This window comes from Coturnix japonica, chromosome 1 (assembly GCF_001577835.2).
Source record: "Coturnix japonica isolate 7356 chromosome 1, Coturnix japonica 2.1, whole genome shotgun sequence".
NCBI classification, from domain to species: domain Eukaryota; kingdom Metazoa; phylum Chordata; class Aves; order Galliformes; family Phasianidae; genus Coturnix; species Coturnix japonica.
This window is the reverse complement of record NC_029516.1, coordinates 42,469,823-42,493,461: the sequence shown is the minus strand read 5'-3', so window position 1 is coordinate 42,493,461 and position 23,639 is coordinate 42,469,823. Positions and strand designations below refer to the sequence as shown.

At 40.5% G+C, this 23,639-nt stretch overlaps 1 protein-coding gene across 8 annotated transcripts; it reads right to left on the bottom strand.

Moving 5' to 3' along the window:
- Positions 1-585: 585 nt before the first annotated feature.
- Positions 586-21,925, bottom strand: TMPO (thymopoietin). 8 transcript variants are annotated; one of them, XM_015858877.2, is made up of 11 exons: positions 21,555-21,925; positions 13,475-13,601; positions 11,788-11,946; positions 10,793-10,893; positions 6,237-6,356; positions 6,042-6,137; positions 5,379-5,489; positions 4,458-4,547; positions 4,311-4,376; positions 4,075-4,169; positions 587-2,422 (listed from the first exon to the last, which is right to left on the bottom strand). In XM_015858877.2, the coding sequence occupies exons 1-11, from the start codon at positions 21,792-21,794 to the stop codon at positions 2,131-2,133; spliced, it is 1,497 nt and encodes a 498-aa protein (XP_015714363.1). In that variant the 5' UTR covers positions 21,795-21,925; the 3' UTR covers positions 587-2,130. The 8 variants fall into 8 exon arrangements, with proteins under 8 accessions (XP_015714387.1, XP_015714363.1, XP_015714405.1 ...); XM_015858919.2 differs by lacking the exon at positions 21,555-21,925 and adding an exon at positions 20,971-21,000; XM_015858885.2 differs by lacking the exon at positions 4,311-4,376.
- Positions 21,926-23,639: the final 1,714 nt, after the last annotated feature.

The window sequence follows — 23,639 nt, the reverse complement described above, 5'->3', positions numbered from 1 at the left end:
GGTGTCACTGAGGGGACGGCAAGGAGCATGGGCCGCAATTGTTAGGCTTGCTATTAACTTCAATAACATCTAATTACTGGTAGTTGTATCTATAATTGGACACATAACCAGTACTAATACTTGAAATTAGTCTGTAGAACAGCCTGGCACTTGGCTTTAGCTGACAATTAACTTCTAACCTCTGCGCTGTTAACAAGGCAGAGTCTAACATCCCAGTGGAAGTACAGGAATAACTTACATTTCTGCTAAATGCCTTTAAGTTATGCAGAAAATCCCTTCAGCTTCTCCCAGACATGGAATAAAACAGCAATAGCCTGCAATTACATGGAGTGAATCCGATTCCTGGCCCACAATAGGCAGCAATAGGAAACAGCCTTTCATGACTATGCTTTGGACCATTATGGCTATTCTCCCTTATCACCTATTGATACGAACCACTCTAGTTTTACTACCAGAATAATCCACTTTCATAAACACGAAATAACACAGCAGCACAGAACACAAGCACTGACACACAGGTCATCTTTCTTTTGCTTTCTTCTTTCCAGCAATGCATTTATTTCGATAAGGAAAAAAAAAAATCCACACACATTAAAATCATTTTTATTTTTCTGCATTTTGACACCAAAAAAAGTGAATGTCACGTGTTACAATTTGCTATAGGATGGACATAAGTTCAGCTATTTGGATTACTCGGAAAGCGGATAAAAGGAAAAAAAAACAAACAAACATTAAACCTTAACAGAAGAAACCTATAGTTTTGCTACAAATTACCATCTTTGTCCCAGAGGTCACAGAAAGTAACGTTCTCCCGTAGCTAATCTACACAGTAATTGTACCTATAGTAAAAATAGACCATTAACTAAAGTTCTCAGCTTTTCATAAGTAGCACTTCAAGAATAAGTATGATTTTATTGCATTTTTGTACGAAGCAATGAGACCGAACGTCTGGATGCTGCAGGTTTAAGCGCGTCAAAATGAATACATTCAATTTAAGAGTTGTTGCTTATCACTGCTCATCGGTAGTAGTGAAGTCAGCTGCCTGCTCAACTAAGTTACACAATATTGAGTGTTTTCGCATGCTTCCACTGAGAAAAATACTCAACTGCATGAATGTAGTAAATCTCACCTCAGAAGATGAAATTGGAGAAGAAAATGCAGCAATGCCCTCTTCATATAAGAATAAAAACTTCATATGGAATCTTCACACTTTGAGAATACCTCTCTACACGAATATTCAAAGATAATCACAAAGCTGTGATGGAGAGACCTCACATTAAGAAAAAAGACCACTGCTAAAAGTTGGATTTTTAGACTACCTTAGATAACAACTTTTACCCCAAAAAAGTATTTAGTAGCAAATTATATTTGATGCAAATTTTATTTTCCACGCATATTACTAATAAATAAGTGCCTCTAAAACATCCGTGGCCAATTTATATTGAACTCCTACGACACTGTAAGCACTGAAATGAAGTGATACATTTAAATGTTACACTTAAACAGTTACTAACATGATACTAAGACTCTTACAGAAATGCAAACAAGTTTACAGTTACATTTACTAAAAAGTTACAGTAACCTACAGAAAAGGCTGTTGTACTCTCCCTATATCCTAAGAGATCCAATTCAGTTAATTTGTTACTGATAAATGCATACAAAAATGCATCTCCCTCATTCACCTGTTATAAAATCATCTCCCCTTCATCATCTATCAAGATCTACCAAGACAAAAGTACAACTTCTTTCCTGTACAATGAAAAAAGCTTTAAAAACACAGCTTCACATTTTAGTACATTTTTGCCCTTCTCAGCTTCCAAGATCCCGCAAAAACAAATATACAGTTTCTCATAAATGAATTTAAATGATGTCCACATTAAAAAAATAAAGCCTACAAAAGTTCAAAGACCTAAAATAAAAACACCAAGTGTTACTCCTATGGCAAAGTGGTCTACTAGTCCAAAGTCCAGAAAGTTACCAGTGTCCATTTATTAGTTTGCTTCATTTATCCAATTGATCAGGTTCCAATCACATTATTTTTAAGTAGTCCTTGAGCCAATGAGAGGGCAGGAGAGTTCTCTATAATTAAAAACAGGAGATCAAAATGGGGTGTGCCTTTCAGAAAGACACTCATTTGGCACCGTCCTGAGAGAACATATGCAGATACTTAGCGAAAGGATTTCTCTGATTAGTTTCCATAGACTGATAAACTGAAAACAAGAAGACTGAAACAAGAACAAAGAGAAGAATTTTTATCCACAGGGGAACGGAGCGTTCTTTTTTCGTCGAAGGTTTCTCAGACTTGATGTCACTGGAGGTACTGTATTTTGGAGCATACTTATAGAAACTTTCATCCAGTTTGAAGTCAGTGTGCTCGATAGGCCGGCTAGCAGCTCCTTTGATTGGTCTACGGCAGCTAGCACTGTTAATTAGAAAACAAAAGCACCCATGTGTTTAAAAAAACCATCTAAAGTACACAAGAAAATTTTAGCATAACTGAAGAACTATAAATTACTTCCAGTGAACAGAGTACCTGAAAACACAGAATCACAGAATGACCCGGGTTGGAAGGGACCTCAAGGATCATGTAGTTCCAACCCCCCTGCCTGGCTAGGGCACCTATATACATAACACCTTACTAGATCAGGTGCACAGGGCCCCGCTCCCGTCGCGATGGAGAGGCCTGTCTTGAAAGGCAACGATTGTCTTCCAAAGGACGGGGCATCCACACACCTCCCTGGGCAGCCTGTCCAGGACCTAATACCACTCCCCTAGGTAAAGAACTCCCCCTGACATCCAACCTAAATCTTCCCTCTTTTAACTTAAAACCATTTCCCCTAGTCCTGCTATTGTCAGCCCTTTCAAAGAGTTTACTCCCCTCCTGGGTGTAGGTTCCCTTCAGGTATTGAAAGGCTGCAATGAGGTCACCCCGCAACCTTCTCTTCTCCAGGCTGAACAAACCCAACTCCCTCAGCCTGTTCTCAAATGCCTGTCTATAAGTGCTTTAGCATGTACCATTACAATTGTTGAGGTTAACTGTTCAGAGTTCAAATAAATATCCCTTTAAAAAACAAAACACTCAAGTGCCATTTTATGTCGGCCTACCCACATACTCCCATTACAACAAGAAATAAAATGCCAGGAAGCATCTGCACCTGTATCTTAACTGATCAGTTTTGCAGTCTTTCCAGGACCTCTAAACTTAGGATTGCCTCAGGCCATTAAAACATCACTGATGTCCAAATCAGTGCAAAGAGCAAAGTGATGAGGCAGTAAGGATTAAGAAACCACTGCAAGAATCTATTATTACTAACCTATCTGAATTAAGTCTCACCCAAACTATTTTTCTTAGAAATTACACTGCATTTTCTTTGTTTCATTTTACTATCCATTGCTCTGTCATCTTTTGCTTCCTAATGAACTTAGGAAGATTTCCAATGCAGCAATGACTCCACAGCCCCCACTCAATTTCAGATATCAGTATGCAGTAGCAGCCAATATTTCCAAAAGGGGGAGTCAGCTCTGTCAACTGCTTAGTTATCCAGAGAGCTATTTCAGTTTTTTGTTCAAGTACTGAGTTTGCAATATTAGTCCTTCTATTCACAATGCCAGCTTTATTCACACAAAGAGTGATGCTTGACCACAAAGGATCATTTACATAACAGAAAAAGACTTGGAAAATTACTTTTCGCTTTCAAAAAGAAGTCTCAAATCTATGCTGGGAGACCTTCTCTTAACTAACAGCAGGGGCTAAAACAGTTGTATCTAGCCATAGTAGGAGCCACAGAGTGGCCTCTTCCATTTAACCTCCAACAAGTTGCTACAGTAGTTACTGCTATAATGCTACCTTATTATTCCCCTGCTTCCCTCACTTTAAGTGAAGAAAAGGCTTTTTTGGCTAATAAAACTATGTATGCAGAACAGAAGAGCTCAACAGTTGTCTCAACTGCCACTAAGTCAGAATTGCAAAACTGCTCCTCAGAAATCTAGCAATATTAATCAACAGACCCTTTTCAGCTTAAATAGTTCTTAAGAAATGAGAAACAGCCCCCCCCACCTAAGCCACAGCAATACCTAATTCCTGTAGGTGTTGATACTTCATAAGGGAACATTTCCTTAAGAATATCCCTTTCTACTCTTCGTTCTTCTGTAGGAGTTCTCTCTGGCACCTAGAAAAACAAAAACCATTATAAGCTTAACAAACCTCATAATAGCAGGCTCCCACTTAACTATCTCAGTGTCCAAAACCATGTGCAGTTTGTAAGGAAGCATCTGAGCCACCCAGTGACATTTAAGAACTTTTAGTTAACCTTAATTATTGGACGCTGTCTGGCCACGTATGGTGTCTTAATGTATTCACTGCTCTCCTCAGTTTCCTTTAAGATAAAGAATGTGTCATAAATACAATACATCTGCGAGCCAATGATCTAGATGATGGAAAAAACTTAACCAATCACCTCTATCATGGCTGTGTTGAGCACATCACAGGATTGTTGGCGGCCAACGTGATTAGACAAGAATTGGTGTGGGTAATCTGTCTCTTTTCGCTGTAACAGACAATGTCATAGTACAGTGAAATACTATGCAGTTTGAAATAAAACATCAACTTTTCCCACAACCTTCTTATTTGACAATTAAGCCTAAACTGCAGTCGTTCTTACTATAAACAAAGGAAGTAGCCTTTTTCATAAATCTCAGATCCATTGGTAGAGCAGGCTTCACAAGCGTTAATACAAGTTTTACGTACAATGTCTACATGGATCAATTAACTCCATTTAAATTCAGCCAAGTATTATTTTGTAATGTAACATTCAACAGTAATCCAGTACTACATTAACAACTACAATCACATGCTCTCAAGTGCTTTTAGACATGTATCCAAATAATCTCAACAGCTTGAATAGGCTAACAGAGTATAAGAACAGTTTTCTTACTTGACAGCTAATAGAAACCTACAGTTGCTTTCTAAACTTTGACTTTGGATTTCAAGTAGTCCTACCACTGCAGTCCTTCAGTTGAGGCATTTCCCCGCCCAGGATATGCTGACTTAGCTAGATAATGCCACTCTTTGAACTATTCATGTAGTTTAAAAGAAAAAAGTACATTCTGTACAACATAAGATGAAATAATAGTCCAAAAGAGGATTATTTCCACCTTACAAAAACAAGGAAGGATAAGAAAAATAAAATAAAATAAAATAAAAATATGCATATATATATATACTCTTTTTGATGTCATATGACAACGCTAGTTTAGTTACAAGATCATGCCTCCTGGGCAACAAGACCCTCCACCCCTTCTATACTACAGAATAAATCCATACACATAAGAACCTTCTTCAAAGAAAGTAAGCAATAACAATCTAAGTTTTAATTTACTTCAGCTGTCATCAGTGGTTTCTTTGGTGTTCTTCTGGGCATGTCTGTGGGTTCACTTATTGACAATGTAGGAGCTGCATGCTTGAAATTTCCAGGCACCCTATTGCCAACCTGCCGAGATTCAAAATTGTTCAAACTCAGAATTAACCAAAACACAAAGTAAAATGGGGAAGGGAGACAAAACTAAGCAACATAACCCTTATCTGCATCAAATATGTGCATGTTAGTAATTCACTGAAAGTTATGTAACAGATACTCTGAAATAAGTAAAGGAAATACAATGCTTAGTCTAAATAGTTTATTTTAAGCCACTTAGAAACATAGAAGCTAATTAGTTCACAAGAAAAGCAAAGCTCTAAAGCAGATATTCTATATGTACTTAATTTAAGAAGAGATCTAAGCTTTTGAAGCAGATCTTCTCAGCCCTCCCCCCAAAAACATGAAACCATGTGTCTACCTAGTCCCATCTCAAAGTGAGCACCACTAGGCGCTAATATGCTATTGAACATATGGTTTCAAGACTACTGAATAAAAGAAGTCCTACTTTCTTTAAAAACAGCCTGTTTAAAACAATTCTGTCAGTAAAGACATATTATAAAAGGTATATTACAGAAAAAATACTACTTGTATTATTCATTAAATATATTTACTAAGCATATTTACTAGGCTCTCGTTGCTTGCAGTCAATATAGTTTCATCTATGGGAGTACTCTCTGACATAACAGCATCATCTACAGGCAACTGTACTGTAGCTTCCACCTGTTTGTTTAAAACAAAAGAAAACAGTTGAATAAAATAGCCACTGGGACCCTAATAGTGAAAAAAAATGCTTTTCTATTATAATAAGCCTCTCATCACCCTTTTCCTTGGTGTTCTTCTTGACACTCTTGTAGACTCCCTAGTAAATGCCTGAAGAGGTCCACTTTTTGAAGATCCACTTGTCCAGACAGTCTCAGTAACTCCATCTTGAGAATAAGTCTATTCAAGTATCAAACACATGATCAAATACATGAAAGCCAGTTCTCAACATTGGCTGCACACAACCAAAATAGCATATGTACTCCAGAACAAATATATCCAGAACTAAAAACAAAACAACCCCACACCAAAAACAAACAAAAGAAACCCAGCAACCTTAGATTCAGTAACATCCAACTAGCTACACAGGCACCGAAGACCTCAATACCTAGGTTAGAATTAACTGTTTTTTTAAATACTGAACCAACTAGATAATACCTAACAGTAAAAACTGATAACCTTCTCACTGTATGAAATAACCAATGCTTCAAGTAGTACTGCCAAATCAGACAGTGGATATGCTGACTTCTAGGCTTGTTACATTACATCCCTACAAAAAGAAGAAAACTTGTGATCACAAGCAGAATGCAACAACCTGCCCAACTCACAAACCTATTCTCTCCTGCAGAGAGTTCAGGCATAGACACCTGCACATCAACAAGATCTCATGTCCAGACAGAGGGAGATGTTTTTATAATCTTAGAAGTTTCCACAGTGATAAATGTCACTCACTTCTCCCTTAATTGTAGGTTAAAATGACCCAGCTTAAGACAGTTCATAGTAAACCCAAGTAATAGTGAAGTGTCAGACTTTCACAGCCAGTAGTAAATACACATCAATCCCCATAGCCTTACTGCAAGTTTTATGCTTAAATTAAAATCTTCCTCAAATCTAATTCCAAGCATAAATCTAGAAGGAAAGGGAGATGAGGGACATCCTGCTTCTTCTAAAATAGACCTAAGATTTTGTTTGTTTAATTAAGAACAATCAGAAAAATCCCTTGCTGATAACGAAGTCTATGTATCTCTTCCACTGGTGCATTATCAAACTTTTGAAAGCTATATTTGGTGTTGGCGGGAGTTAAACAGACCAGCACAGCAAATTAACTTCACTGGAAGAATTAGCCCACAAAACAATGTATTCAGAGAATAGGCTGAAGTGTACTTACCAAGGGGTAGAAAAGTACAACACCACCCTTCTCAGTTTCCCAACTGTATCTTTGAAGTTACTTTAGTGAAACTAGAAACTGAGCAGCTTTATAATTTTTAACTGAATTATTACAGCTACTACATAACCAGTAGAGGGAGCACAAGTGTTTTGCTATGCTTCAAAGTCACTGAGAGACTGATAACTGAACGATATATTTTTCGGAACAGATCTCAAGTCCAAATAGATTCAGATATTTCATACAGATCTATATATTTCAGCCTATGCCTCTGATACTCTTTCAAATTTAAACCGACTTTTGATTAAAGGTCTCCTTAGTCCCAATCTAGACATTCACTAGATACTAGCTTCTCACATCCCCCATTAAGAAAGGCCTAATCTGCAACATTCAGTCATGTCACTTACTATTTGAGGGTTCTTCCTCAGAAACTTTAGGGAAAAAAAATAGTAATCTCAGAGAAGTTCAACTCAAATTCAATTCAAGAATGCAACAAGACAAGCTCCAGAGGGAGCTCTCCATTATTAGTTTTACTAGGAACTTTTTTTTCCTAAAGAAATCTTCAGTAAATAAGAACCTATGTGCTGAGTTCCTCAGATGGTTGAAAGTTATGTCTTAAGTACCAGGGAAATCTTGCATGAAAAATACAGGAAATGACTGAGTGTACTGCATGAGTCCCATCCCAACTTCAGCAGAGCCTATTCCGTAGACCAGAATTGAACCACTAATAGACCACTAATTGAACAGGTGTCCTCTGCTTATCCCACAAATACCTGAAGTAAATAAACACCATTAAAGTGTAATATTCAGATTGTACCCTGGTATGCTGTCAGAAAAAGACACAATACTGTTTAGAAGTATCATTCAGAGAATGCATTCAACTGACACAGATAATGATATTACCTGAACTATCACTTGCGAACTAACAGTTCTATGCTTTTCACATGGCATACACACAATAGATGTATATGTCAGCAGCTACAACACATGTATTTGATAACCAGGAAGTCATTAGATTATAGAAAGAGTAAAGAAGAGTAGGGGAACACAGTATATCCAGAATGCCACTGCAGAAATGCCATAAGAGCAAGTAGTTCTGAGCTCTAAGGACTCCCTAGCATTCACATGGCTTAGTCCACCTCTTTCTCACCTAATATGTGGCCTTAAACTCACATTTTTGACCTCTAACTCTATATCCACCTTCCTGATTGAAAGAACACATTCAAAGTCAGTGTTTTCTTCCAACTTCTTTAGTTCACTATGAGGAGGCAATTAGGCACTAGGAGCAGGACTCAAATTCATCTAGTCCATTGCTGCTCCCCAGATGATAGGACAAGTCAATGCCTCCCCTCAGCTTCTCCTCTGTTTTTTACACCAGCTTCCATAGACTTCTTATTTGCACTCATAAAAAAAAAACACTAACATCCACCAGTACCAAGACTTCAGCATCAGATGGCAGCCCTTCCAGTTGTGCATACCTACTCTAAAAATAGTGCAGCATAGGATGCATAAGTGACCAATAAGTTGTTCACACCGCACTGCCAACCAGTTTTGCCCCACCACTCTTCAAGAGCTTCAATCTCTGACTCAATGCCAGACAACAAACAGGAGTTGCAGCTAATTCTGCAGAATGAGTATGGTCATTTGACACATTATCTGCAATATAGAGATCCCATTTCACAAGAAGTAAAGGTCACCATCTTCCAAATCTTCCAGTTTTATTTGCCAGCCCAAAACATTTGAGTTTTGCTTCAAGCAACTATTAGGTGATGGTGTTGTTATTTATTTATTTAAAGCAGCAGTCATGAGTTTAAAGGCAAAAGGTTTAACAAACTTGAGAGTTCTTGAATTTGTTATTTTTACTAACCCACGAGGACAGCATTTCAAGTGATACTCCTTTGATTAGCTACTGGTATTTAAAATATGCAGACTGCAAAAATATTACATCTATACCACATGTGAAAGATTGTAAGAGAAATTAAGAGTAAAAACCCAGTATTATTACAGCAAAATTCAAAAACTGAAAAATTCCTCATCGCCTAAAATATCACAAACACATAAAAAAGGAAATAAGTATCTAAGATTACAAAGATTTGTTGGCAGCCAAATTAAATACTTCCACCACACTGAAGCTAGCAGGGCTTTCTGGATGGACAGTGACTTAGAAAAAGAATAATCCCTAAAACAGAAGAACCTTATGATTCTGATGGCCATTATAAAGACCATCATGAGGTCACATTGAATAACTTGATTTTGTGTGTTAAACTATGTGGTTGTTTTGTAGAAGATATGTTTAGTCTGCACCCCTAAGAACACAGTGAAATATAAGCAGAAGAAACTGAGGAACTCTGTAACTGTAACCCACAGAGCTGTGCATTACTTGCTTTAGGTAATACCCATAGCAAAATACAGCATGCTTGCATGCACATCTACCACCTAAATATGAACAATATGGTATTTATCATTCTATACAATCTTGAGAAAAGACTAGTCTCTTAATACTCTTATCTGCTACCAGGCTATTAACGTCAGATCTCTCCCTTCTTGAATGTTTTCTGTACAAGTTCTTAATGTAGCAGAACTCCGCTACTTATTGGTCAGATGAGTAACACTGTAAATATCCTAAGTAATCTAAGCTGGGCAGCAGGATATTCAGTGACACGGTCACAGCGTAAGAACAGATCAGCCACCAATCACTGAATCCAGTATTTAGTCAGCAGTTTGAAAGCCTGAAGCACTTCTGTAAAATTCCCCTTTGGTCAAGAGAACTAATAGTAGTATTAAAGGACAAGAGGTACATACATTGAAATTAAAAACAATTTTTCTAAGGAGAAGCTTTCTAATACATTGATGTGTATTCTAACAGTGCTGCTACATGTATGGCTGAGGAAAAAGTACTATACAGATATTATAGAGATATTGCATGTGTACATATACAAAAGTATTTCTACACAAAACTGCATTATTTTATAGATTGTTCTATCTAAACCACAATTACAACAGACCAATGTATGCACACTGCTCTTTATCTATAGATAGGCACTACTTAAACATATTCCTCGCAAAAGAAATTCAGATTTTTTTCTGAGAAATCGATCCTTTTATCAAGTTGTCTATAAATACACAACTGAACATCAGTATCTCTGACCTATTACCTGTCAGATTTTGAAAGCTAAACATGTAAAGGCTGCCTAGAGTTTTCCCTCAAAGGTGAGCTACAGACACTGGCAAGCGGGACAAGTAGCAGACCATGATCTTGAACACTAACAGGCAAAAAGTAGCAGATGTAGTTAATTCACAAGATTTTCATGCTGTATTAGAATAGGCTTTCTTAAAACAAAGACCACTACTACTACTACTTTTAAGAACAGCATAAACCACTCAGTCAAACGTGATTACATTCAGTGACTGAAGTTAGTAGCTGTTGTAGATGCCACTAAATGAAACATACCTGGTTGTGCTCAACGACTTTTCTTTGTTTGAGTGCTACTGGAGCCTTCATTCTGCCTTTCAGAGGTTCTCTCCTCTCAAGCCTCAGCTCAGCCTTTGGATCTGTAATGAGTTTTAATAACTGGTTTCTATAATACTACCAATTGATAAACTGCAATTGGTTTAAATTAGTGCAATAAAATTCATTTGAAGAGATATCATAAAACTTTATGAACTACTATTTCCTTAAAACAACCTGACAAGTACAGGTTAAGTTTCTCCAATGAAGAACAGTCTTCTGAAGAATAACCTTAACTTATCCAAGGGATATGAGATCTGAACAGCAACAACAAAAAAATCATATAATTCACACAACCTTTGACCAATTCAACTGTTCCACTTACAAACTGGTATCACAGTGCAGTTACTTTAACCAAAGTGATGTTCCTTGAAAACTTATACCATTACTTTTTGTAAGATACATGGTATGCTTTAGATTCTACCTCTCCAGACCATATCATTTTTTGATATTGAAACAGTAGGAACTATACACACAGAAATAAATCAGTTGACGCACTTCAGGTCCCTTAGGAACAGGGCATAATAGGAATTATCATATGAAGAAATTAAACTGTGTTTAGAAGTAAGCATAAACTTAAATATTGACACACTAACCCAAAATAAAGGTAACTACTCTCTGCATCATAAGACGAAACTCGAAGTTGAATTACAAAGAACACTGACCACTTCATACCCACTTCTACACATCACGTTTACAGGCTCAGATCTGTAAAAATAAGAAAGGAGCAGCCTACTATTAACATTTCATTTCCCAGAACACTTCCTGGGTCACTGTGCTAGCACTCCATGAAGAAGTATGCAAACAGCATGGTCTACTGCAGTATCTTTAAACCTCAATAAACAGCAGATCATGCTCTCTTCAGATCTCTCTTCTACTCTAAGTATTACTCATACATAAACCAAACAGTTTGCATGCAAGTTCTGCTTCGGGCTTACCTTCTTCATTGTCACTGTACTGGTCAGAATCATTATTTCCATTCTGTCTGGTATTCTCAGTAGTTGAAGAAATCACTGGGAGAGGTATTGGTGTCTTCGGTTCTGGACCTTGCTCCATCAGTTTCAACAGCTTTTTCTCATAAAGTTTCCTTGTAGTAGCTGCAGCAAAGGATACATGCTAGAGATGCAGTTTTGGTCTTTCTTGACCTGACTGCTAGAACTTTATTGTTATATATTCCTCAGGAATTTCCATACACATATTCCCTATTTTTCCATCTGTCTGTACACCCACAGCATATATATCTAGGAATATAACTGTACCTCTAAGGCTTGAGTTTTCGGTTCAAGAGAGCTCTGACAAGCTGAGATGTGTTTGTTGGTACATCTACTGTTGTGTACATTCATTTACAGAAGGGTATCTCAATCTGCTTTTATGTTGTTTCACACAATGTGACACAAGTTGTCACGCTCACAAAAACTTAATGAGATTTATACTGCAAAGGCAAGTATCCATTCCAGTACTGTCCTCTTAGACCCATTATCCTAGAATTAACATCCCTCTTCTTAGTTCAACATTCACCCTGCCTTCAAATCCAGCCCATCATTGGTGGTGTAAGCAAGAACAAAGCTTCCTGCTTCCTGCATCCAACTGTTAGGTTAAAACAAAAAGCTGTTGTATACATTCACATCAGGACTGTGCTAACAAAAATTTCTATAGAAATAACCAGTGCCTGCACTGCTAGCAACAGCAAAGTCCAGCCTTATCTGAAACCTTCTGAGAAGAAGCCTTCCTTACATAAAAAAAAAGCTGACACAAGAAACAGAATCCACACCCTGGAACAGGAACTAGTTTTTATTTAAAATCTGAACATATTTCTAGGGGACTGTGTAGTTATTTGAATTTTCCAGGAGCCTTGAGCCCTATCCAAGAGGAAGAGGTTGACCAAGAAGGTGTTCAGACACAGCCAACAGAAAATATTAAGCACCAAACTATCTGAATACACACACGACTTCAGACTTTATCACTGGTACTTCCACTGTATTTCAAACACATTCCACAGAAGGTTCAGTGTGCTAGACAAAACTATCTCCTACTGAAGAGTTGTACAAGCAAATTATCTTGCAACGAGGCCAGTGCACAATCTGAAAGGCAAGGACCTTTCATCTTGTATCACAGGGGAGTGCCTAAGGCAGGGGATCAAGTTGGGGTGGTGACTCTTTACCATCCACCCTGCTGAAGTAGGTCAGTACACAGGATGGAATGCAAAGCTAAGGGACCAGAAAAAAAAAGAAAGAAAAACATTAATACTGAATGCAGAAAGTAGGAAATGCTCTAGGGAAAAAGTTGCATGTTCATTCCGCCCTCGGATCTTAAATTATTACATAAGATGTACTTGCTATTTAGGCAGGCTCCAGATCTCAACCTCTGTATCAGACCTAATTTCCACAGCACTGATCATTAATAGTTGTACAGCTTCAGAAAAGGAGTTGGAACAAGTATAGCTAGCCTAGAACATAAGGGAAGAAACTGTGAATCTGCCTACACAGGAATGCTTCAAGCATTTTCATTGTAATCAGTTCAATGAAAACATTTTCAGTGGAAATAAAATAGCAATAGAACTGGTACCAACAAGTAACCCTATCAGACAGCCTTAGACTGTTCAGCACTTTAGTTTAGTTGACATACCTACAATTGGGCCAGGATTTATTCCATACTTCATAAGCTGCTCTTGAAGATCTTCATTACTGAGCTCTGTTACATCTAAGTCATCCTTTTCCTCCGCCCTGAGTTTGTCAGTTTTTTTTGTGGCTTTCTGTGAAAATAAAAGGCAGATTGTTTCCAGTTAATGCAGAACACGTTTTTATTCTGAGAGCAGAGGCAGCTGAGAGAGCCATTAGAAAAGTAATTATATTCTTCTCCTACCCATTCCCAATTAAAAGTAAAGCATACACAGAACACTTCAAACCATTTACACCTATAAAGTTGCATACAAACACGTTTCCTGTCCATAAAAGGAAATGCCCATTATAAGATGCCACTATAATAATAAATATCTTACTTATTATTCTGACCACATTTTAATTTCAGGTATGCAAATGGAGAGGATTGCTTTCCAATGGCTGGAGAAGTAAACTTCTAAGCATTTACCCAGTACTACTCTAAACTACAAATATTCACATCCCATTCGCTTTTTTTTTTTGTATTATCCTTCTATCTAGCAGGTCAATATCTCTTCCTCTAACACTGTTGAAGTAGTTCCTCAGTAACCACACACCCCCAATCAAGTTCCCCAAATCCCTATTTCCCCTCTCCATTCTCTGGGAGATTACATGATGCTAAGAAATGAGAGAGGGAATGGCAAAGCCAAGAACACTCCCACATTTTCAACACCCTCTCTATCTCCTTAGACCGCTCTTACTGCAGCCCTATTGAATCCTACAAACAACTCTGGAAACACATCACCACATACAGTTAGTTATCAAAGTAATCTGCCAAGATGCTACTTCTAATTTAGCTGTTTCCACAGCATCCAGAGAATTAAAAAGGCTTCCCAAGTTGAACAAATGTTGCTACTATAGACATTTCCAGGCTCCAAGATCTTCAAGAGGATGACAAGATATGATGGTAGAATAAATATGCTTAGGAATTGCTTGCTCAACAACGACTAATACAACTTATTCAAAGCAGCATCTCAAAGTTGCAATACACAAACAGATACAAATAATACACTTAATATGACTCAACTTGATTGCTCAGAAGGGCTATTAGGGTCTCCTCCTTTCTTACTGAAAAAGTTAAAAATCCAAATTCAAATAAGCTGTAACATTCATTTATGATTAAAAGCTTTTTTTCTTGATGCATTTACTAAGACAGCACTATAAGACTTTAAGAAGACCATCGATATGAGTCAATAGTAACTAGATAAGCATTTTCACCAGTTCTGCCACTGGTTTGTATGCAAGTTTAGTCTTGATATTTTAAAGCTAAACAACTGTATGACATTCTCCAATACAACTGCCTCCCTAATTAACTTAGATTTTCTTTAACACCTGGACTGTTTTTAACACCAGCAAGTTGAACTTAACAGCTGAAAAGCAACAGAATCTCCATGGACTTAACAGCTTCAAAACATATGCTGTGTTTTGTTATTAGGATCTGTTTAGACTGTTGACACCTCCATCACATCACCAGTCAGACTAACCAGGTTAATACTTCGGTATTTCATATAGAAACCAGCATGGTACAGGAAGTGACATTCCAATGCCTCTTTAAAGAGCTGGAAACCATATTTAAGATATCACTGATTTCTATCACATACACACCACAGGAGAGGCTGCACACCAGAAGAACAACTCAGTGTTCTAACAAATGTTTTACAGAAATCTTCATCAGACATAACTGCAACTTGCCAGTAATATGATCCAGCAATGCAAGTAAACTCACATATAATAGTAGCTTTGGTATTTCTTTTCCTTCCAAATACCATTTCTCATTGTATTATTCTGTATCACTTCATGTTGCCATAAACTGAAACCACCAGAATGGTCAGTCCCACCAGAAAACAAGGGCAATGGGAGAATGAAAAGTCAAAAGTAATCTGAGTCTTTCCATACTACAGCCAGGCACATTGATCATCTTGTGTTCTATGATGCCTTCAGCCTTTACTTTCGAATACTTAATTCTCCGATAAGCAGAAGCAAATGATTTCACTTGTGCAATAAAAAGCTGTAACTTAACCACTAAGGATCAGTCCCAGAAGCATAAGGTAGGAGAAAAATTCCTTCCTGTCTTGTCTGTGATATGACAGCACGAATCTCAGCAGCAACACTGTTGTTATTGTACTACAAGTACCACTGCGCTTTCTGTACATGACAGCTCATTCATGAGAGTATCCTGGGATGCAGGTCAAAGGACTGGCTTTAAAATTCATAATTTTCTTCTCACTTGAAATGATAACGATACGAGCAAAAGAACACCCACATTTTACTGATCTTGTGTCCATTTGAAGAATCAAAACTTTAAGTGTTTAAAACAAAATCGTGGTAAACAGCAGGATTTGTATTGAAGTAAGGTGGTACTTTGCCCATAATCCTGCAAATATTCTTGCAGCACTGGACCCAGACTGACAAATCCTTATCAGAAGATCTCATAATCCCAACCAGAGCCAGCAGCATTAAGGAAAAAAAAAATCCAGTCATGGACATTTTCTAGGAAAAAAATAGAAGGGGATCAGCATACTTCACTAGAGGGATCCATTCCTATCAAACAGACAGCAATTTGGTAGTGTATCTGTCATAGTCAGTTTTAGATCATCTAGTAATCAACCCATCAACAAGTGGTTAAGTGAATTATAAGGATGGGACTCCAAACAGAAACTCTGTTCTACACTAACAGGAAAACACAGTAAGAAAAAGGTCACCTTCTCAGTATTATCTGCCCGCACTGAAACCTTCCATATTCTTTCACTATCAGAAAAGGAGCAAAAAGTTTCAGTTCTGTGACTTCACACCTAGAAGCTATTGCTTACCTCAATTCTGCTATTCCTGCTGATGAGAAATCCAACAACCACAGATCAGTTTGTCAGACAGACCTGACTGCTACCTGCACTGATCCACCAGACAGGCAGGAGGAACATCATCAAGAAGTCATTATGCAAACAGCAATGGCATCAAAAGTATTTTCAAATCCTGAGTTCAATGGCACCCACATTAAGATATTCAAGGGCTTTAATCTCTAGCAGGTGCAGCTTCATCACCAGCAGCAGAAAGGCTCAGGGCTTCTTTACTATTCCTCTGAATGAGGTTAAGACAGGCTAAGGAAGCCCAAATCATGTCAACATGATGCTCTTTAACTCTCCAGTTTACACAATGTCATCCCTGGTGACATTTTTTTCCTCTTGGGAAAAATAATTAACAACAGTTGCCAGGCTTGCACGTTGAAACACTGAGATCTATTCCCCTTGCAGTTTTTATTCAGTTATGTACAAACACTTTCTGCCATAGTATAATTTTTAGTCTGAACATTAATACAATATTAACAAAGCTTTATGACAAACAAAATAAATAGTGGAAAGGAAATTATACGGCAGTTAATCCAGAAATGTTGATAAAGTCAGCTTCAAGAATTCTGCCTTTTACCCCCAGCAAGGACATGCCAGATTTTGATGTCTATGTAAGGCAGCAGTCCTAAATGATACGATTATGGACTTACACCACCACCTCCTCCTCCACCCCCAGACACTAAATTCCATTTTACTCAGTGAAGGGAATTACAGAATCATGATTCTATGGAATGCATCTGCCCTGAAATCACGTGAATACTGCATGGTGAAGAGATGTTTCCAGAGAATCTGATGAAAGAGTAGAAGTTCAGAGAACAAGCAAATCAAGAAATCAAACTAACAGATGGTCTCTCTGCTCAGACAGCTGAACACTGACCAGGAGACAAAGCTTGAGAAACTGATGTGAACCTCAAAGCACTTAAAAGCTCTCAACGGTAAGGTATTGAAATCTGCTCTGGGTCACATTTGTACATCACAATCAGGAGATAGAGCCATACAGGAAACACAGAGTAGATGCACTGAGCAGTGCATGAACTTCACATTCTCTCACCCATCCAAGCATGCAGCCCCATCATTCACAGTCCTTATCTTCATAACCTTCCAGTTTCACCATTCTTCCCATTTCCAACAAGGAAGAAGTTGAGACTGCACAGTTATATCAGCTGCAGATATTACTCCTAACATACCAGTAAGAGCTGAAACTAGATTGCTTTTAAATCTATTTAATTAAAAGAAAAAGCCATCATTACCAGATCGGTGTCTCCTACAGACAAACCTCTCACATCCAAGTGTCCTCATTACCCCTTCATCAACAGAAGTGATAAGACATTTGAGTGATCTTTCCCAAATCACCATTTTCTAAGTATAAAATTTCACTGTGTTTCACTGAAGCTCTTCCAGGGAGACATGAAAAGCACAAGTGAGGTCATGAAAAACTACACCGTCTGAGCTCCGAACAGCTCCTGTTTGGCAACAACATTGAGATAATATTTTTTATATTCTCTTTACAGCATCTACCTCTTATAAAGGCAAAAATACTTTTTGTAGTTACTTGTCCTTTGAGCTAGAAACATCCGTCCAGACATCCAGCTTAAGATCAACCAATACCATAAGCACCCACACAGAGCAGTTTCCCCTGCAGAATAAAGGTGTCTTCAGCAGGAGCTGAAGCAGGAGAAACAGCCTCCCCCAAAACAAAACCAACACACCAAACAGAGCTATACACACCAGTACAGCTAGAATAGCTGGATATTCCAGGCAACAGCAGAAAATGAGGCCCAGAGAAGTACTGTTGTAAGACATTACATGCTTACCTCGCATGGTAGGCATAAACAGCTATAGCAAAGACACATCCAAAACTTCAGGTAAGTATCACATCTAGAGAAGCATTCACATTTAAAAAAATACTCTGAAAGAGCTTTCCTGTGAAATATTTGAAACAATATCTAAGTTTATTTTGAGCCAATCAATTTCATGTATTTGACAGCACCCTGTGCATAGCAGAGTGCAGTACAAGCAATTTGCTGCACCACATTACATTTCATAAGAGATTGAGTTTCACAGGCTCTTACCACACTAAAATACTTCCATTGTAGACACCAGGTTCTAAAAAGAAAAAAAAAGCATTGTCTGCCTAAAAAGTTGCCATCCCAAAGCATCTCCAGGGCCTGGAAACACTCTGCAGAACAAAACTACTTCAAGGCTGGATCTGCTCAGACATTCATCTTAATCACCTGTATGTAGACTCAACATGAGCCAGCAGTGCGCTCTGGCAGCCCAGAAAGCAAATGGGATCCTGGGCTCCATCAGGAGAGGGGTGGTCAGCAGGGATAGGGAGGTGATTGCCCCTCTCTACTCGGCTCTTGTGAGGCCTCATCTGGAGTACTGTGTCCAGGTGTGGAGCCCTCAGTACAAAGAAAGACATGGAGATTTTGGAAAGGGTCCAGAGGAGGGGCCACGAAGATGATCAGGGGGCTGAGCACCTCCCCTATGAGGACAGGCTGAGGGATTTGGGTTTGTTCAGCCTGGAGAAGAGAAGGTTGCAGGGTGACCTCATTGCACGCCTTTCAATACCTGAAGGGAACCTACACCCAGGAGGGAAGTAAACTCTTCGAAAGGGCAGACAATAGCAGGACATGGGGAAATGGTTTAAGTTGAAAGAGGGAACATTTTAGGTTGGATGTTAGGGGGAAGTTCTTCACTAGGAGAGTGGTTAGGCCCTGAACAGGCTGCCCAGGGAGGTCGTGGATGTCCCGTCCTTGGAGGTGTTCAAGACCAGGTTGGAGGGGGCCCGGGCAACTGATCTAGTAAAGGTGTATGTTTGGTGCCCTGCCAGGCAGGGGGTTGGAACTACATGATCCTTGAGTCCCTTCCAACCCGGTCATTCTGTGATTCTATGTCCACTGCAGTATGAGGATTAAACAAAAAAAAAAAAAAAAAAAAGGCAAATATAAACAAGCACGAGCAAGAACACTACTGCAAATGCAAGACACTTGTCCTATACCACCTCAGCTCCACATCACCAGCATATAGAGGTTTTTGCTTGGAGAAAGGTAGCTTGGACATAGTCCCACCTTCCAGGCAGCTGAAACGCAGACGCGCAGAGGGCTGCGCTGAACTCGCTTCCCAAAAACGCTCGGAGGAAACCCCAGCGGAACGAGGAAGGAGGGGTTCTGCAGCCGTCCCCGCCCTCCAGCCCCCGCCCCGCGATGCACTTGGCACAGCGCCGGCAGGCCGGGCCCATCAGAGCAGCGAAGCGACAGCCAGCTGCCCCTCGGCACACGGGACTTAGCAGGCAGGGCGCGTGGGAGCACAAAGCCGCACGCTGCCGTGTTGGTATTCCGAGTGAGTAAGCACTAACTTGAGACGGCAGCCACAGGTCTCACTTCGCTCCTCTCAAAACACCCCTTTGCTCTAAATGCGCTTCTGGCCCTTTCCTCTCTCCCTCCACTCCCTCAGCGAGAGCGAATTTCCCGTGTCAAGTTTCCCTTAGTTTTATAAAGTCTTTAAAGTACAAAACCCCACGTCTGAAGAGATTAAAAAAATAACAGATCACAGCAGGCCAAGATGCAAATCTATCCGAAGGATTTTAACAAGTTCACACTAGCCGTGGCTGCCTCATCTGCACTGAGGAGTCTTCTGCAATCTATATTACGCAGCACTTTATTATTATTTTACTTTAGAATGCTCCAAGATACAGCAGATGCCCATGCAGTTGGCCCCTAAAGGTTTGCAACACCGGGTTTACCATCAAGCCAATCCTACACTAAGACCACCCAACGTAAATAGAAGTGGAACAAGTTGAACGCTGCAACTGTGTCCCTTTTATCCATGTTACTGTATCACTGCAAGTCAGACCGCTCTTATTTCTTAAGGCACCCAAAAGCAACTTTTAGCCTTAAGAACACACTTAAGAAATAAACAAGATAAAACAAAGTACACAGAGAAGGGAAAAGACGCCAAACCCACCTTTGTTTCCAGTTCTTACAAAGCAACTTAGAGAAAACACAGCATTCTTCTATTAATTCCAGTCAGCCTTGCAGTCACAGCACCTTCCCCCTGCCCCACATCTTCTGTTCCCTGTTTCAGAGGTCTGAATGCTTTCCCTTCCATCCCCTCTTAATCTTATCAAGATATTTCACTCCGTCTCCATAACAGAGTCCCTGGGATAGGATGCAGGACACTCAAATCCAAACAGCTGCCACCAGCATCATCTGTCACGTTTTAGCCTTTACTGCTCTGAAATCAACCCAAGAGCAGCAGGAATGGCACAGAGCCTTCACACATCGTTAACAAAAGTGTAAGAGTAACACCCACTGTATAAACAACACAAAAGCCACCTCTAATTGTTTAAGCTCAAGCCCCAGGAAAAGGAAAGGAGGGGAAAACAAACAAAATCTCCAGGGACTCCTACTCGACCCAAGCTGCTTACACGCTGGATTCGAGCTCATCCTATTACGCTTGGAAGCACCTTAAAAACGCTACGGGCAGAGCACTATGTTAAAGGAGAGCTGAGTTCAGTGTTAAGTCTTAAGTGGTGTGTCTCGTTTGGGTTTTTTGCTTGGTTTCTTTTTAAGTTTCAAGTACGGAATCTCTTTTAAAGAGCCATCTCTGCTCTTACTTTACAAGTGAGCATTTAAAGAGTCATTCAGATGCAGTCAAATAGCGTCATGTCACACGAATCTAAACTCCCGCAGCCGAAAAGCCTTTGTGAGGTCACACAGCACGTTCACTTTTCGTTTATGAATTAAGCAATCGCTTAAGTAATACATGAGCGTTTATATGCACTTGTTAGAAGTCAAAAAGGAAAAAACAATCACGCATATCTAAACTCAGTGGCACCAGCTGCTCACTCTTCAGTTCACTACATTAACAACTATATATTAAGAACTACATATTAAGGACTACATCCAGAAGGCTCCTAACAGCACAGCCGAGGCTCTCGGCTCTCAGACACGTGCTCAGCCGTAGGAGCAGCCAGCTCCATGAAACAGACCGCACTATAACAGCGCACTTCATTAACCAAAACAAACAAGCTGTTCTTTCACAGCCTTCCACGTGGGGCCGGTCTCCGGGGGCCGCGCTTCAGGCGGGCTCGGCGGGGCCGCCCCGGGGCCGGGCGAAGGCGCTGCGCCTCAGGCGGGCCCCGAGCCGCGGCCGGGCGGGAAGGCGGGCTGAGGTGGGGCCCTCACGGGGGGGACTCACCCGTCCGACGGCGGCCCCGCGTCCCCTGGCCCCGATGGGAGTGGGCTCCCGCTCCTCGTCGCTGGAGAAATCGGGCTGAGCGAGGGCGGGCGGATTGCGGGCGGTGAGGTGCTGCAGGTAGAGCTGCACGTAGACGTCCTTGCGCTGCTCGCCGCCCGGCAGGCTCACATTGTTGGCGATCAGCTCGCTCTTCAGCTTCTCCTTCGTCAGCACCGACGGGTCCGCCAGGAACTCGGGCATCGCCGCCGCCCGACGAGGCACCAACAAAGCGCGGGAGGACGGACGCGCTGCCCCGCGCCACACACCAGCTCCACAGCCAGCGGGCGCGCACAGACAGCGCTCCTCGCAGCCGCCAATAAACCGCGCCCCGATTGGCGGGGAGGGGGACAAAGCGGCTCTTCTATTGGCTGTAGGGAGGGAGAAGGGAGAGGCGCGCGGGCTCGGCCAGCGTTAGTGCTTTGCGCGGGGAGAAGCAACGCAGTTTAAATTCGGCTCGGGCGGGAGCGGCGCGGGATGGGCTGCGCTGCCCTGAGGTGCGGGGCGCCGCCCTGCCGCCATACACCGCCCTCAGTGCTGCGGGCAGCCCGCTGCTCTTCATGGCCATGGGGAATTAAAAAGAGCGCCCCACAGTAGCGATGAGTCCAAGTGTTTCACACGCTGCGAAAGGAGGGAGAAGTTTGAGATTTAACCCGAGTTCAGCCCTTGTGTTTACATGCTGTCCGCAGGCAATGCCCGCCGCTGTAATTTGCTTATGTTTTACTATGGGAGCTGCTCGAAATTTACATCTGATTATGCACCCCGCGTGTTTGAAGTATCGGAGATGGAAATAAATGAGTGGCTGTGTAAATTTACTCATCGATCCCAGCTGTGAAACAGGGTCATCAGTGTTTGCACCCACTCTTAGAGTCACGGAGCACCCCGAGCTAATTGAGTCCAACTCCTGAAGGAGTTTCATGTTGTAGTAGATTTCCCTCTGGTTTGGTTTGCTCTGTCCCTGTTACTCCGGTTTGCCCAGCCATCACCATTGCTGAGGGCTGCTGTTGCAGAGGGGAATTTAAAGTGCTCTGCCCACGGCAAGACTGAGGCTTCCAAGTGTGGATCTTTGCTTCATATGCACTTCTATGTCAGGTGCCGTTTCATCAGTCTGCCCCTCTGCTTCCATCAGTCACATGGCAACAAAATGTAATGGAATATTGGTGGGAAGGGTCAACCCTTCCAGTGCTATGACACTAACATCCATCTCTCATGAGTCAAGAGAACTAAATAGGAGGCCTTACTTTTGGAGCAGCCTTAGTAGGTGCATTGGAAATCAGATGTTTCTTTTGCTTTCAGTATTTGCATCTTATTCATATCAGTAAGATCTGAAACCTGTTGCAGATTGAAACAGCATACATCAGAAATGCAGCAATGAGGAGGTTCTTTAGCTATTGTACTAACATGAAAAATAGAAACACCATTCATACCAAGTCAAAAATGTTTTAAAACAGCCTCAAGGGAAACTGGTCTGGGAAACTTTAATCAAAGTCAATAGAGGAAAGACAGCCTACAGCAACTGAAGCACAGAGAGGCGGTAGGTTGGTGCATTTCAGCAGTGACAGCAGTAATAGTGGGTCACTTCTGCTGGTGAAGCTTTTAACAATGTGACATGCAGGCTCTTATTGCTGGCAAATGGTACAGCTAGTGGGGATGAATATGCTGAAAAAAAGTGGTGTTTTGTAGATAAGAATTTGCTCTATCAAATGGTGTTGCTGTACATTTTGTACCACGTAGTTTCCATGGAAATAAAAGAGGATGCATTACTTTCAGATCAAAACATCTAGAAAATCAGTGCAGACGCCTTTAACATCCCTACTGACAATAATTGATATTATCCTCTTGGCCTGAAGCTTGTTTTCTCTGTCTGCTTCTCAGTGGCATATAGCAGCCATATGCAACTCCTTACACAGTTCAGTATATCCAATACAGCTGGTGTTGGATTCTCTTGTGAGTGACCCTTAGCAGTGGAAGGATGGAAAATGTTGAGCTTGAAATCAATTTGCACCTTTTAAACAAATTACATTGATGTTGTCTGGTTTTAATGTACAT